At 37.3% G+C, this 15,934-nt stretch overlaps 1 protein-coding gene across 3 annotated transcripts in view; it reads right to left on the bottom strand.

Moving 5' to 3' along the window:
* HMGXB3 (HMG-box containing 3) overlaps positions 1–15,934 on the bottom strand; it is a 60,946-nt gene that overhangs the window by 37,585 nt on the left and 7,427 nt on the right. For all 3 annotated transcript variants that reach the window (XM_020964273.2, XM_020964271.2, XM_020964272.2), the window contains exon 3: positions 14,290–14,464. In XM_020964273.2, coding sequence (XP_020819932.1) covers positions 14,290–14,464 — 175 coding nt within the window. The remainder of the gene's footprint in view (positions 1–14,289; positions 14,465–15,934) is intronic.

Below are 15,934 nucleotides of genomic sequence, written 5' to 3'. Positions count from 1 at the left end.
GATTTGAGGACAGGAACTATAACAAGATGAAAGGGCACAGATGTATCGGAGTACTGAAATATTTGCCAGCTGTCTTGCAAATCTAAGGAAAAGGGCTTTAAATTAAAAAAGATAAGGAAGGGAAAAGACTACCTATGTATATTCCCCAGTCTAGAGACCACAGAGAGCAACTACTAAGAAATCTATGTGGAAATATTCAAAATTTAGGGCATAAAAAAGACAAGCTACAGGTCAGAGATTTTAATACAAGAAGACCAATTTCAACTCATAAATATCACTGAGACTTGGTAGGATGAGACCCAAGACTGGAATATGGCTATGGATAATATACTTTATTCAAAGGAAATAGAATATGGTAAAAGGTGGGCGGGAGGGGTATGATATTCTATATTAAGGTATATATGTGAGGAAATTTACAAACCAGCAAGGAAAATATGACGAAGACTATTTGGATGGAGGTTAATGCAAGGAAAAGCAGAAGTGACTTTGTCACTGGAGTCAACCATACGTACAGAAAAAGTTAATAGATGAGGACTCTGAGAAATATGTCACATGACTGGTATAGGGGCCAGATATACAGCCATGGAACTTCATTACCCTGACACCTGCTAAGCTCAAGCTCATACTCTCACTGCCCAAAACGGAGCAGCTAATTATTTCTTGACTTGCCTTACTGATAATTTCATGCTTCAAAAGTACAGAAACAAACAAGAGGAAATTCTATTCTGAATCCGAGTCTCACTAACAAAGGAACTGGTTGCTGGAGTGGAAATGATGGGAACCTTCCAGAGCAATGACCACTTGCTAGTAAAGTATTTAACAGAGAAGGAAAGGAAATCCAGTATGACATGTATTTTGAATTTGGGGAAAGCATATTTCAAAAGATTGCAAGGAAAGATAGATAGGAACCCATGGCTTAAAATTTAACAGAAGAAATAAACCTGGGAATGTTGGGAGATGCTCAAGAAAGAAATTATGAAGACACAAGGGAAACTGATTTAAATAAGGAGGAAAATGGAATTTGTTTGAAGAGGTCAATTTGGATGCAGAGAATACTCATTAACCAACTTAGATTTTAAAAAGAAATGTAGACATTCCAACCAGAGTCCAGAGAAGCATAAAAAGTAAACATGAAAGAGTAATCATAAGGGATTCAGTAAAGTTAAACTGGTTATATTCCTATACAGGAAGACAACATATGCAACTCCTAAGAATTTTATCATTAGTATGGCAGCGAGAAGGAGTCTACATAGAGGGCAAGAGTATGAGTTCACTATGCTGGGATGACCTCAAAAAATGAAGGAATATGAAAGAAGGACACATTGGGAGCAGGAGGAAGGGAGAGATAGAATGGGGGAAATTTTCTCACATAAAAGAGGTGCACAAGGAAGAGCTTTTATGGTGGGGACGAAAATGGGGAGGGGTTGTTGTTGAGTTGTTCAGTCATGTCCGACTCTTTGTGACCCCATGAACCATAGCATGTCAGGCCCTTCTATACTCCACTGTCCCCTGCAGTCTGTCCAAGTTCATGTTCATTGTTTCCATGACACCATCTCATCCTCTGCTGTCCTCTATTCCTTTTGCTTTCAATCCTTCCCAACATCAGGGTCTTTTCCAATGAATCCTGTCTTCTCATTTCATGGCCAAAGTAGTTAAGCTTCAGTATTTGCCCTTCTAGTGAATAGTCCAAATTAATTTCTTTAAGTATTAATTGATTTTACCTCCTTGCTGCCAAGGGGACTCTCAAAAATCTTCTCTAGCACCACAATTCAAAAAGTTTTCCTTATAGTCCAACAGCCATATACTGCTACTAAAAAAACCAAAGCTTTGAATATATGGACCTTTGTCAGCAAGGTGATGTCTCTGCTTTTTAGTATGTTGTCCAGATTTGCCATAGCCTTCCTTCTAAAGAAGCCTTCATGGTTTCAGTCACTATCCGCAGTGATCTTTGAGCCCAAGAATATAAAATCTGACACTGCTTCCATTTCTTCTCCCTTTATTTGCCAGGAAGTAATGCAACCAATTGCCCAAATCTTAAATTTTGTTTTTTGGCTTCAAGACAGCTTTTACACTCTCTTCTTTCACCTTCATCAAGAGGCTTCTCAATTCCACTTCACTTTCTGCCATTAGAGTAGTATTATCTGTATAGCTAAAATTGTTGATATTTCTCCTATCAACCTTAATTCCAGCGTTTGACTCATCCAGCCTGGCATTTCTCATGATGTATTCTGTATATAAGTTAATTAAACCAAGTGACAATATAGAGTCTTGTTGTACTCCTTTTCCAATCTTAAATCAATCAATTGTTTCAGGTTGCTAACTGTTGCTTCTTGGCCCACATACAGGTTCCTCAGGAGACAAGTAAAATGATCTGGTACTCCCATCTCTTTGAGGACTTGCCAGATTTTGCCATGCTCCACACAAAGGCTTTAGTGTAGTCAATGAAGCAGAAGTAGATGTTTTTCTGGAACTCCCTTGCTTTCTTCATAAATCAGTGAATGTTGACAATTTGGTTTCTAGTTCCTCTAACTCTCAGAAAATCAGCCTACTCTTCTGATAATTCTCAGTTCACATACTACAGAAGCCGAGCATGCAGAATCTTAAGCACAACCTTGCTGGTGTGCAAAATGAGTACAATTATTCAGTAATTTGAATATTCTTTGGCATAGCCCTTCTTTAGGATTAGGACATAAACTAATCTTTTCCAAACCAGTGGCCACTGTTGAGTTTTGAAAATTTGCTGGTATATTGAGTGCAGCACTTTAACAGCATCATCTTTTAGGGTTTTAAATAACTCAGCTGGAATTCCACAACCTCCACTAGGCTTACTGTTAGCAAAGCTTCCTAGGGCCCACTTGACTTCATTCATCAGGATGTCGGGCTCTAGATCAGTAACCACACCAACACAGTTATTGGTGACGTTAAGATCTTTCTTGTATAGCTCTTTTGTGTATTCATGTACGTCTTCTTACTCTATTCTGCTTCTGACACCTTCTAACCTGAGGGGCACATCTTCCGACATCATTTCTTTTATCATTTTTACTGTCTGTGGGGTTTTCCTGGCAAAGATACTGAAGTGGTTTGCCACTTCCTTCTCCAGTGGATAATTTTTTGTCAGAACTCTCCATCAGAACAGTTTTGTCAGAACACTGTCGATCTCGGACGACCCTGAATGACACTGAGCTACAGCCCCTTTACCATGACAAGGCAGGGATCCAGGGAGGAAATGGGGAGAGGGGGTTAGGCAATGCTTGAACCTCACTCTCATCAGAATTGGTTTAAACAGGGAAGAATACACACACACACACACACACACACACACACTCAGTTCAGTATAAAAATCTATCTTATCCAGTAGAGAAATAGGAAGGAAAATGATAAGAAATATGGGGGAGGGGGAAAAGAACAATGAGAAAAGGGGAGAACAGATTAAAGAAGGCTGTGGTCAGAAGCAAAACAGGCTTTTGAGGAAGCTAAGAACAAGAAGAAACAAGAAGATTATACAATAATCATAACTGTGAATGTGAATGGAATAAGCTAACCATAAAATAGAAGCAGACAGCAGAATGGACTAGAAACCAGAAGCCATCAATATGTTGTTTATGAGAGACACACTTAAAACAGCAAGACACATACAGAGTTAAAATAAAGGGTTGGGGGTGTCTCTGATAAAGGCCTCATTTCTCATATATATAGAGGACTGAGTCAAATCTATAAGAATACACATCATTCCGCAATTGATAAATGGTCAAAGGATATAAACAGGCAGTTTTCAGAAGAAGAAATCAAAGCTATCTATAGGCATGTGAAAAAAATATTCTCAATCACTGTTGATTAGAGAAATGCAAATTAAAACAATTCCGAGGTACACACACACACACACACACACACACACACACACACACACACACACACATACACTCCTATCAGATTGGCTAATATGACAGAAAAGGGAAATGACAAATGTTGGAGGAGATGTGGAAAAATTGAGACACTAATGCACTGCTGGTGGAATTGTGAACTAAACCAATCATTCTGGAAAACAATTTGGAACTATGCCCAAAAGGCTATAAAACTGTTCATATCCTTTGACCCAGCAATACCACTACTAGGTCTATATCCCAAAGAGATTAAAAAAAAAAAAGGTGAGGGGGGGGAGAAGGACCTATATGTACAAAAATATTTACAGGAGCCCTTTGTGTGATGGCAAAAGAATTGGAAATTGAGGGGACACACATCAATTGGGGGATACTTGAACAAGTTATGGCACACGATTGTGATGAAGTACTATAATGTCCTATAAGAAATGAAGAGGTGGCTGGGAGCCAAGATGGCGGAGTGAAAAGGTAGTCACTCTCACTCTCTCTATCAACCTCTGAAAACCCAGAAAATATCACCCCAGAAAAAAAAACCCTGGAACACCTGAACTAGAAGAAAGACGAGGAGCAGCAGTGCAGCAGCCCAGCAAACGGGTCTCCCAGTGCCTCAGCAAAAATAAGGGAGGCAGAACTACAAGGGGCCCCAGGCAGATAAGTACCCTGAGGCATTCATCTGAAAGGAGGTGAAGAAAACAACCTAAAGGCTTCCTAAAGCCCCAGCCTTGCTGATTCCAACCCAACACCAGGTGAGCTGTAGGAGCCCTGAAGCCTCCAATTGTGAAGAAATCCTGAAGCCCAGGTGGTAGAGCAGGCAAACACCAACACCTGGACCTCCGAGTGCCTCAGTGAGGGCAGGGGAACCGGTGGAAACCAGCTCAGAAAACCACCAGGAGCCTCGGCACTCCACCAAAGGAATCTCCCGTGCATTAGCAGAAAGGAGGGACAACACTGCAGGGGCCCCAGGCAGATAAACACCCTGCAGCACCCATCTAAAAGGAGCTGAAGAAAGCTAAAGGAAAGGAAAAGCAGGCAACTTAGAATTGCCTGAAAGTCCCAGCCTTGCTGATTCCAGCCCAACACAAGGTAAGCTGCCAGAAACCCACAGCCTCCAATCCAGCATAAGAGGCCCCAGCACCAAAGCCAGTGACCAAGACCTAGGCTCCCAACACAAGAAGCTTGGGTCAGTACCCTCTGTTCCCCAGCAGGAGAGCTCAATCTCTTTAAAGGCCAGGGAATAAAGAAACACCATGAGTAAAAAGAAACGTACCATAGATTCATATTATGAGAAGAGTGAAGATCAAGACAGAAATTCTGAAGAGGACAAATCTGCAACAACAAAAGGGAATATGAACTGATCTGAAGCCCAAAAAGCCTCCTTAGAAGAGCTCAAGAAGGATTTTAATAGTCAAATGAGAGAGGTAGAAGAGTCCTTCAAAAATACAATTGGCCAATTGGAAAAAAAATACACTGAAGAAAACAAGTCCCTAAAAAACACAATTGGCCAATTGAAGAAGGAAGACAAAAACTAACAGAAGAGTACACTGAAGAAAACAAGTCCCTAAAAACCACAATTGGCCAGTTGAAGAAGGAAGTACAAAAACTAACAGAAGAAAACAATCTGTTAAAAACTAGAATTGGACAAATGGAAACTAATGTCTCTATGAGAGAGCAAGAATCAGTCAAACAGAAACAAAAAAATGAAAAAATAGATGAAAATGTAAAATACCTCATCAGTAAAACAACTGACCTGGAAAATCGACTCAGGAGAGACAATTTAAAAATTATTGGACTACCTGAAAATCATGATGAAAAAAAGCCTGGACAGTATCTTTCAGGAAATCATAAAGGAAAACTGCCCAGCAGTCCTAGAACCAGAAGGGAAAATAACCATAGAAAGAATCCACCATCACCACCTGAAAGAGATCCCAAATTGACAACGCCAAGAATATAATAGCAAAATTCCAAAATTACCAGATGAAAGAGAAGGTGCTGCAAGCAGCCAGAAAGAAAAATTTAAATATCATGGAACCACAGTCAGGATTACACAGGACCTTGCAGCTTCTACATTAAAAGACCAGGGCATGGAACATGATATTCCTAAGGCAAAGGAGCTTGGAATGCAGCCAAGGATCAATTACCCAGCAAAAATGAGCATCATTTTTCAAGGGAGGAGGTGGATATTCAATGAAATAGGAGACTTCCAAACTTTCCTGATAAAAAGACCAGAGCTCAACAAAAAATTTGATCTTCAAGTACAGGACTCAAGAAGGACTTAAAAAGGTAAATGGGACAGAAGGATACAATATGTTGTTAATAAGGGGGGGGCTGTTTAAACCCCTACAAGGGAATATGAGACTTGCAACCCTTGAGAACTGTATTGTTATTACACCTTGTTAAAGGAGTATACATAAAGAGGGTGGATATTAGTTGACTTTGATGTAATGATAAAAAAAAATCTAATCAAGTGGGTTAAATGGATCCAAATAAGTGGATCAATCTGATCTTAGAAAATGTACTGAGAAAGGAGGAGGCAGACAAGGGTAAATTACATTACAGGAAAAGACACAAAATCCTATTACAGCAGAGGGAAAGAAGGGAGGGGGATTGTTTGAACCTTACTCTCATCAGATTTGGCTCAAGAAGGGCATAATATAATCAGTTAGGTATAGAAATCTAACTTGCCCTATAGGCAGTAGGAGGGAAAAGGGGAAAGAAAAGGGAGGGGGGAAAGAAGGGAGGGAAGCAACAGTAAGACTAAAGGGGAAGAAAAGGGAAAGGGATAATAAAAGGGGGAAGGGACTGAAGGAGGGGTGGTCAAAAGCAAAACACTAGTGAAGGGGAGAAAGGAAAAAGGAGAAAGAAAAGCATAAATAGGGGGAAAAGGATGGAGAAAAAGACACAGATAGTAATCATAACTGTGAATGTGAATGGGATGAACTCTCCCATAAAAGAAATGGATTGCAGAATGGATTAAAAACCATAATCCTACAATATGTTGTTTACAGGAAACACATTTGAAAAAGAGTGACACATACAGGGTAAAGGTAAAAGGCTGGAGCAGAATATATTATGCTTCAGCTGAAGTAAAAAAAGCAGGGGTAGCAATCCTGATCTCAGACAAAGCAAAAGCAAAAATAGATCTAATCAAAAGAGATAAGGAAGGCAGCTACATCCTGCTAAAAGGCACCATAGACAATGAAGTAATATCATTACTAAACATATATGCACCAAATGGTATAGCATCCAAACTCTTACAGGAGAAGTTCAGGGAGTTACAGGAAGAAAGAGACAGCAAAACTATACTAGTGGGGGACCTGAACCTCCCCCTCTCGCACTAGATAATCTAACCACAAAATAAACAAGAAAGAAGTTAAGGAGGTGAATAGAACATTAGAAAAGTTAGGTGATAGACTTCTGGAGAAAACTGAATGGGGATAGAAAGGAATATACTTTTTTCTCGGCAGTACATGGCACACACACAAAAACTGACCATGTACTAGGGCATAAAAACCTCACAATCCAATGCAGAAAGGGAGAAATATTAAATGCATCCTTTTTAGATCATGACGCAATAAAAAAGGGCCATGGAAAGATAGACTAAAAAATAATTGGAAACTAAATAATCTAATCCTAAAAAATGATTGGGTCAAACAACAAATCATAGAAACAATCAATAATTTCATTCAAGAGAATGACAATAATGGGACGCAGCGAAAGCAGTTCTTAGGGGAAGTTTTATATCTCTAAATGCTTACATAAATAAAATAGAAAAAGAGGAGATTAATGAATTGGGCATACAACTAAAAAAACTAGAAAAAGAACAAATTAAAAATCCTCAACTAAACACCAAATTAGAAATACTGAAAACCAAAGGAAAAATTAACAGAATTGAAATTAAGAAAACTATTGAACTAATAAATAAAACTAAGAGTTGGTTTTATGAAAAAACCAATAAAATAGATAAACCTTTGGTTAATTTAATTAAAAAAAGAAAGAAGAAAACCAAATTACTAGTATCAAGAATGAAAAGGGTGAAGCTACCACCAAGGAAGAGGAAATTAAAACAATAATTAGGAATTATTTTGCCCAACTATATGCCAACAAATTTCACAATCTTAGTGAAATGGATACATATTTACAAAAATATAAATTGCCCAGATTAACCGAAGAGGAAGTAAAATACTTAAATAACCCCATCTCAGAAAAAGAAATTGAACAAGCCATTGATGAACTCCCTAGGAAAAAATCTCCAGGGCCAGATGGATTTACATGCGAATTCTATCAAACATTTAAAGAACAATTAATTCCAATACTATATAGACTATTTGGGAAAATAGGTGAAGAAGGAGTCTTACCAAATTCTTTTTATGATACAAATATGGTGTTGATACCTAAACCAGGAAGAGTCAAAATAGAGAAAGAAAATTATAGACCAATTTCTCTAATGAATATAGATGCAAAAATTTTAAACAAAATACTAGCAAGTAGATTGCAGCAACTTATCACAAGAATAATACACTATGACCAGGTAGGATTTATACCAGGAATGCAGGGTTGGTTCAATATTAGGAAAACTATCAGCATCATTGAGCATATCAACAACAAAACCAACAGAAACCACATGATCATCTCAATAGATGCAGAAAAAGCTTTTGATAAAATACAACACCCATTCCTATTAAAAACACTAGAAAGCATAGGTATAAATGGAGTCTTCCTTAAAATAATAAATAGCATATATCTAAAACCTTCAGCAAGCATTATATGTAATGGGGACAGGCTAGAAGCATTTCCAATAAGATCGGGGTGAAACAAGGATGTCCATTATCACCACTGTTATTCAATATTGTACTGGAAACCTTAGCTTTAGCAATAAGAGAAGAAAAAGAAATTGAAGGCATTAGAATAGGCAAAGAAGAAACAAAGCTATCACTCTTTGCAGATGACATGATGATATACTTAGAGAATCCTAGAGAATCAAGTAAAAAACTACTTGAAATAATAAACAACTTTAGCAAAGTTGCAGGCTATAAAATAAACCCACATAAATCATCAGCATTTCTATATATTACCAACAAAGCCCAACAGCAAGAGATAGAAAGAGAAATCCCATTTAAACTTACTGTAGACATTATAAAATATTTAGGAGTCTACCTCCGAAACAAACCCAGGAACTCTATGAACACAATTACAAAACACTTTTCACACAAATAAAATCAGATCTAAATAATTGGAAAAACATCAGTTGCTCATGGGTAGGCGAGCTAATATAATAAAAATGACAATCCTACCTAAGCTAATTTACTTATTCAGTGCCATACCAATCAAACTACCAAAAAATTATTTTATAGAGTTAGAAAAAAAATAACAAGATTCATTTGGAAAAACAAAAGGTCCAGAATATCAAAGGAACTAATGAAAAGAAATGCAGGGGAAGGTGGCCTAGCAATTCCAGATCTTAAATTCTATTATAAAGCAGCAATCATCAAAACTGCTTGGCACTGGCTAAGAAATAGGGAGGTGGATCAGTGGAATAGGTTAAATATGCAAGACACAGTAGTCAATGACTATAGTAATCTATTATTTGATAAACCCAAGACCCCAGCTTCTGGGATAAGAACTCACTCTTTGAAAAAAACTGCTGGGAAAACTGGAAAAGAGTATAGCAGAAACTAGGCATAGACCCAAATCTCACACCATATACCAAAATAAAGTCAAAATGGGTTCATGACTTAGATATAAAGGCTGATACCATAAGTAAACTGGGAGAACAAGGAATAGTTTACCTATCAGATCTATGGAGAACAGAAGAATTCATGACCAAACAGGAGATAGAGAACATTATGAAAAGCAAAATGGATCATTTTGATTACATTAAATGGAAAAGTTTTTGCACAAACAAAGCCAATGCTAGAAAATTGGGAAAGAATTTTTACAACCAGTCTCTCTGATAAAGGCCTCATTTCTAAAATATATAGAGAATGAAGACAAATTTATAAGAACACAAGCCATTCCCCAATTGATAAATGGTCAAAGGATATGAACAGACAGTTCTCAGATGAAGAAATTAAAGCCATCTATAGTCATATGAAAAAATGCTCTAAATCGTTATTGATTAGAGAAATGCAAATCAAAACAACTCTGAGGTACCACATCACACCTATCAGATTGGCCAACATGACAAAACAGGAAAATGATAAATGTTGGAGAAGATGTGGGAAAATTGGAACACTAATACATTGTTGGTGGAGTTGTGAAATGATCCAACCATTTTGGAGAACAATTTGAAACTATGCCCAAAGGGCTACAAAAATGTGCATACCCTTTGATCCAGCAATAGCATGTCTAGGGCTATATCCCAAAGAGATCAAACAAATGGGAAAAGGATCCACATGGACAAAAATATTCATAGCAGCTCTTTTTGTGGTGGCAAAGAATTGGAAATTGAGAGGATGCCCATCAATTGGGGAATGGCTGAGCAAGTTGTGGTATATGAATGTAATGGAATACTATTGTACTATAAGAAATGATGAACAGACTGACTTCAGAAAAACCTGGAAAGACTTATATGGTCTGATGCTGAGTGAAGTGAGCAGAACCAAGAGGACTTTGTACACAATAACAGCCATGTTATGTAATGACTAAGATTGTTAAACTGAACCCTTCTCAGCATTACAAGGATCTAAGACATCTCCAGAGGCCTCGGGATGGAAAATGCTGTCCACATCCAAAGAAAGAACTATGGAAGTCAAATCGCTATCACTTATTTTTACCTTCTGTTGAGTTTTGTTTCATCTTTCTGATGGTTCCTCCTATTGGTTTTAATTTTTATTTACAACTTCACTAATGTGAAAATATGTTTAATGGGTATTTAAATATAAAACCTATATCAGACTGTGCACCATCTTGGGGAGGGTGGGGGGAAGGAAGGGGGAGAAAAATTGTCAACTCAAAAGCATATGGAAGTGATTGTTGATAAATCAAAATAAATTAATAAAAAAAAAGAAAAAAAGAAATGAAGAGGTGGGGGTGGTTTCAGAAAAAAACATGGCAAGACCTATATGAACTGATACAAAGTGAAGTGAGAAGAACTGGGAGATCACTGTATACAGTAACAGCAATGTCATAATGATAATCAACTGTTAAAGACTTGGCTACTCTGATCAAAACAATGATCCAAGCCTGTTCAAAAGGACTCATGATGAAAAAATGCTCCCCATCTCCAGAGAGAGAACTGATGAACTATGACTGCAAACTGAAGTATAATTTTCTTTCTTTTGCTTTTTTTTGTGATATGGCTAATACGAAAATGTTTTGGATGATTTCACATGCAAAATTGATATTTTGCTTGCCTTCTCGGTTGGTGGAGGAAAGTGGGAGGGAGGAAAAGAATTTGGAATTCAAAATTTTAAAAGAATGTTTTAAATATATAATAAATTGGGAGGGGGGGAGTGGGAAGAAATGTACAGAGATGGAAGTAATGCCACATAATAGAAGATGAATAAGAATATACCATCATCTTGTAAAAATAGCATCATGATATACTCTGTGAGTCAGGATTTCACTATTAGGCTTATACCCCAAAGGAAGTCACAGATAGACAAGTCTCTAAATACAACCAAAATACTTATAGCTGTACTTTTTTATGGGAGCAAAGAACTGTAAATAAAGCACATACCCATCAACTGGAGAATGTCTAAACAAATTGTGGTACATAAATATAATGAAATATTATTATCCTGTAAGAAACCATGAATGTGATAAAAACAGAGAAACATCAAAAGATTTATATAATATGGAGTAAAATGAAGTAAACAATCAAGAAAACAGTATATACAACACATACAATAACATACAACAATGAAAATGGAAAGAACTGACACAAAACAAGTGAGTATGTACTGCAAAATTACAAAGAACAGGGGCAGCCAGGTGGCGCAGTAGATAGAGTGCTGGCCCTGAAGTTGGGGGGACCTGAGTTCAAATGCAACCTCAGACCAAACACTTGACACTTACTAGCTGTGTGACCCTGGGCAAGTCACTTAACCCCAACTGCCTTTTAAAAAAAAAATTACAAAGAACAAGAATGGCTCCAAAGAAGAGATAGAAGATATTTCCACCTACTTCTCCACGGAGCTGGGAGGTCCACAGGCATAATATACTGTGTATTATTTTCCATAATTTTTGGACATATTGGTCAATTCTGCTTATTTTTCTTTTTTTTTTCTCTTTATTCCTCTTAAAAAGTATTTATCACAGGGAATGGCTCTCTACGAAGGAAAGGAAAAGGATCCTGGGAGAAATTCTGATTATGTGAAAAACAAAATAGACCAATAAAAATTAACAAACATTTTAAAAATAGTGTCAGGAATGACAAAGCTCAAAACGAGCAAAAGCCTGGAAGAAAAGCTGAGGAAAACAAAAAGGGATTGTTTTTCTTAAAGCTATACTGGAAAGAAAAAAGGACCTCTGGATGGTAGATAGGATGATAATGGCAAAAGAAAGAAGAGCTGCTCAATTTTTATTTTGCTTCTGTTTTCTCTGTCAAAGAGAATAACCTCTCCACTGGAAATCATAGAACAAAAAAAGACTAACAAGGAGTTGATACCCAAGAAAAGTAAAGAGATATATAGCAAGAAAACACCTCTTTGCCCTTGATGACCTAAAGTCACTTGGCCCAGATGAAGAACATCTTCAGGTACTGAAATACTGGCAGACCTGATTACTGAACCATGACAGCAATATCTGAAAGATTATGGAACACAGGAAAAGCATCACAGCATTAGAGAAGGGTAAATATTGTCCTGATTTTCAAAAAAGGGAAGTGAACAGGGTTTGCAACCTATAGCTAGTAAGCTTAACTCTGATTCCTAGAAAATTCTAGAAACTGTTGGCAAATATCAGGAAAGGGAAGTGGTGATTACAAAGAGACAGTGTGGCTTCTTCAATGAAGAGGTTGTACCAAACTAACCTAATTTCATTTTCTGACAGGATTTCTAAACTTGTAGATGAGGAGAATGTGATTAGATAGTTTACTAAGATGTCACCAAAACTCTGAGTCAAGCATTTCATGCTCTTCTTTTGGAGAAGATGGAGAGATGTGCACTAGATGCAAATATCAGACAGATCCAGAATTCACCAAATGGCTAGCGGGAGGAGAAGCTGTTAATGGTTTGATGCCAAACTGGCAAATCTACAGCGTAGTAATGTAGGGATCTTTGGATCCCTATGTTGATTAACGTTAGTTATCAATTACTTGAATATAGGCACAGAAATGGCACATTAATCAAATTTACAGATGACACAAAGCTAGGAATGATAGCTAACATTCTGAATGATAGGCTCTAAAAATAAAGTCCAAAAAGATAAATTAGACAATTGGGCTGGATCATATGTAAAATATCACACCTAGGTACAAAAAAAAAACCCTTCACAAGTATAAGGTCAGGGAGGCATGGTCGGAATGAAGTGTTTTAAAAAAGATCTGGAGGTATTAATGGACTGCAAGCTCAATGAGTCAGCAGTGTGATGTAAGAGCCCAAATAATGTATGTGATCTTGGGGTGTATTTCCTTAACGTATAATTTCAAGAACGAGGAGTGGATAGTCACTTTGTGCTCTTCCCTTGGAAGATCTCATCTGGAGTATTTGTGTTCAGTTCTGGACTCCATAGTTTAGAAGCGTTTAGAAAAGGGCAACAAGGCTAGGTCCTGAGCCCATATTGCATGAGGACTGACTGAAGGAACTGGGAATATTTAGCTTGAAGAGAAGATTTAAAGAGGAAAAGATAGCTTTCTTTGAGTTAGAGATTATCACATGGAGGAAGGATTAGACTTGTTTTGTTTTCCCCAAGAGAACAGAACCAGAAGCAGTGGCTGAAAGTTAACAGAGGCAAAATTAGGCTTGATGTCAGGAAGAAGTTGCTAACAATGTATTATTCAAAAGTGAAAGGGCTATCTCAAGAACTGGAGGTCTTCAAGAAGACAGACTGAGTTATCACCTTTCTGGTATGTTACACTGGGGAGTCCTTTCATTTATCAGCTGGACTAGCTCTAAAATTCTGTGAATCTGTGAAAAGTTTATGAACTCCAATCTATCAGCCATGATCAAGAAAAAACAACTGGGAGTCATCCTAGACATCCTCTAAAATCACTGACTCAATATCCTTTTGCCACCAAAAAGACTGACAAGATATTGGAACAGAATTAGAAGGGATTCTGGAGAAATAATATGATCTTCAAAAATGTTATATAGCCACTCAGATTACCTTTGAAGAAAGCAAAAACTACAAAGGAGAACCAGGAGTTTATTCTCCCCAAAGTCCTTGGACAAGAGCACGAACTTAATAGCAGCAGCTTATATTAATATTGTATTTTAAGGGTTTCAAAGTACTGGTAGGTAAAGTAACTTACAGGATCCAAACCTTCTTTCTCTAATTTGGCCTTCTCCAAATAGTAGCTCTTCTCAGCCACACTAAGAAGCCTCCAGCTTTCACTGATCTTCTTATTGATCTCAGACTGCGGAAGGTGGGGAAGTTCCTGCTGTACTTTCAGGTAAATGTCATAATAGTACAAGAGGTAAGCAGATCTGAAACATAGACAAGTCCTTAAAGTTTTCATTTACTCAGCCAACCATTATGTAGGAAGCACCTAACAGTAGTAATAAGTGACATAAATATATAGTACTTTTAAGGTTTACAAAGTGCTTTGCATTCATCACCTCTTTTGACTCTCACAAAAACCCTTTAAGGTTAAGTGCTACAGCTATCACTCCCATTTTACAAATGAGACAATTGAGACAGAGAGGTTAGGTGACTTGCCCAGGGTCACAAAGCTAGTAGGATATGATATCTGAACCAAAGTCTTCCTAACTATGCACTATGCCATATCTCTTCCTCTAACTGTATTCATAATACTTAAGAGATACCTACAAGCTTAAGATGTAGTCTGCTTTTAAGACACTTACTAGTTTTATGACTCTTCTTGATTCACAGATTTCCAGAGAGATCTAATCTAACTCCCTCATTTTATAGAGGAGGAAAAAGAAGCCTAGAAAGAAGGGACTTGCCTACAATTACAAAGTATCTTTATACCAGAGCCAGAACTGAAACCCACCAATGATACAGGCAGGATTAAACACCTGGTCTCTTGACTTCCAAGTTCAGTCTTCCTTCTACTATACAAGGGGAGATAGACATATAGACCTCAAACATACATAATACATGGTGGTATATGATTAAGTGCCAAAACGTGGGGCAGAGCCAACAAGGCAGAAATGCCCCTTGCTATTTCCTTTTGAAAGACGGTTTAGTTTTCTATAGACCACAGTTTAAATATAGTAAGGTAGGTTTAGCTAGTTTTCAGAGGCCAGGATCAAATTCTCATATGAATAGGTGGAGGTGCTTAGACACATAGGCAGTGCTCAAGGACAGATTACTCATGTGTTAATTATCCAATTTATAGATCATCCACACCTTTTGTTCCTCTATCATTCTGTATTTTGTCTGTAGGGCATTACCACTCTAATTAAAGGAAATGATGTGAAAAACCTTCTCAATAGCTTTGGAAAAAGGTTTAAGGGGGAAGGGAAAAAAACTATGCATGCTCTGTGGATATTATTAAATCAATAATTTACATTACTTATTTTTTAAAAACCAAATATGTATTAATATTGTACTTCATATTTTCCAAAGTAATTTCATATAAATTAAATATATAGAGAAGAGGCCTTCTAACTTTTTCCTAATGAGTTATTTTTTTGTTGGAAGAAAGTATTATTGAGAGTACAAGTTGCTGTATCTGCCAGTCACATTCTGCTTTCTACTGGAAATTCTCTTCAACCACAGGGGAGGTTTGTATAATGAAAGCAACCAGCTTAGAGTCACATTACATATTTTAATATTGACTAATAAAATATGACTGGTCTGTTGGACAACAGAGATAAAGTAGAAAGGCCCTGGACTCCCTAGACATGGAGTCAGAATTTGAGCCCTAACTCTGCTACTTATAAGCTGTGTGGTCTTAGAGAAGTCACTTAGCTTTTCTGAATGGTAGTTTC

Source organism: Phascolarctos cinereus, unplaced genomic scaffold, assembly GCF_003287225.1.
Source record: "Phascolarctos cinereus isolate Bilbo 61053 unplaced genomic scaffold, phaCin_HiC Scaffold_2;HRSCAF=192, whole genome shotgun sequence".
In the NCBI taxonomy this organism is placed as follows: domain Eukaryota; kingdom Metazoa; phylum Chordata; class Mammalia; order Diprotodontia; family Phascolarctidae; genus Phascolarctos; species Phascolarctos cinereus.
Note: the sequence above shows the minus strand (reverse complement) of the source record. Positions and strands in the feature narration are given on the sequence as shown.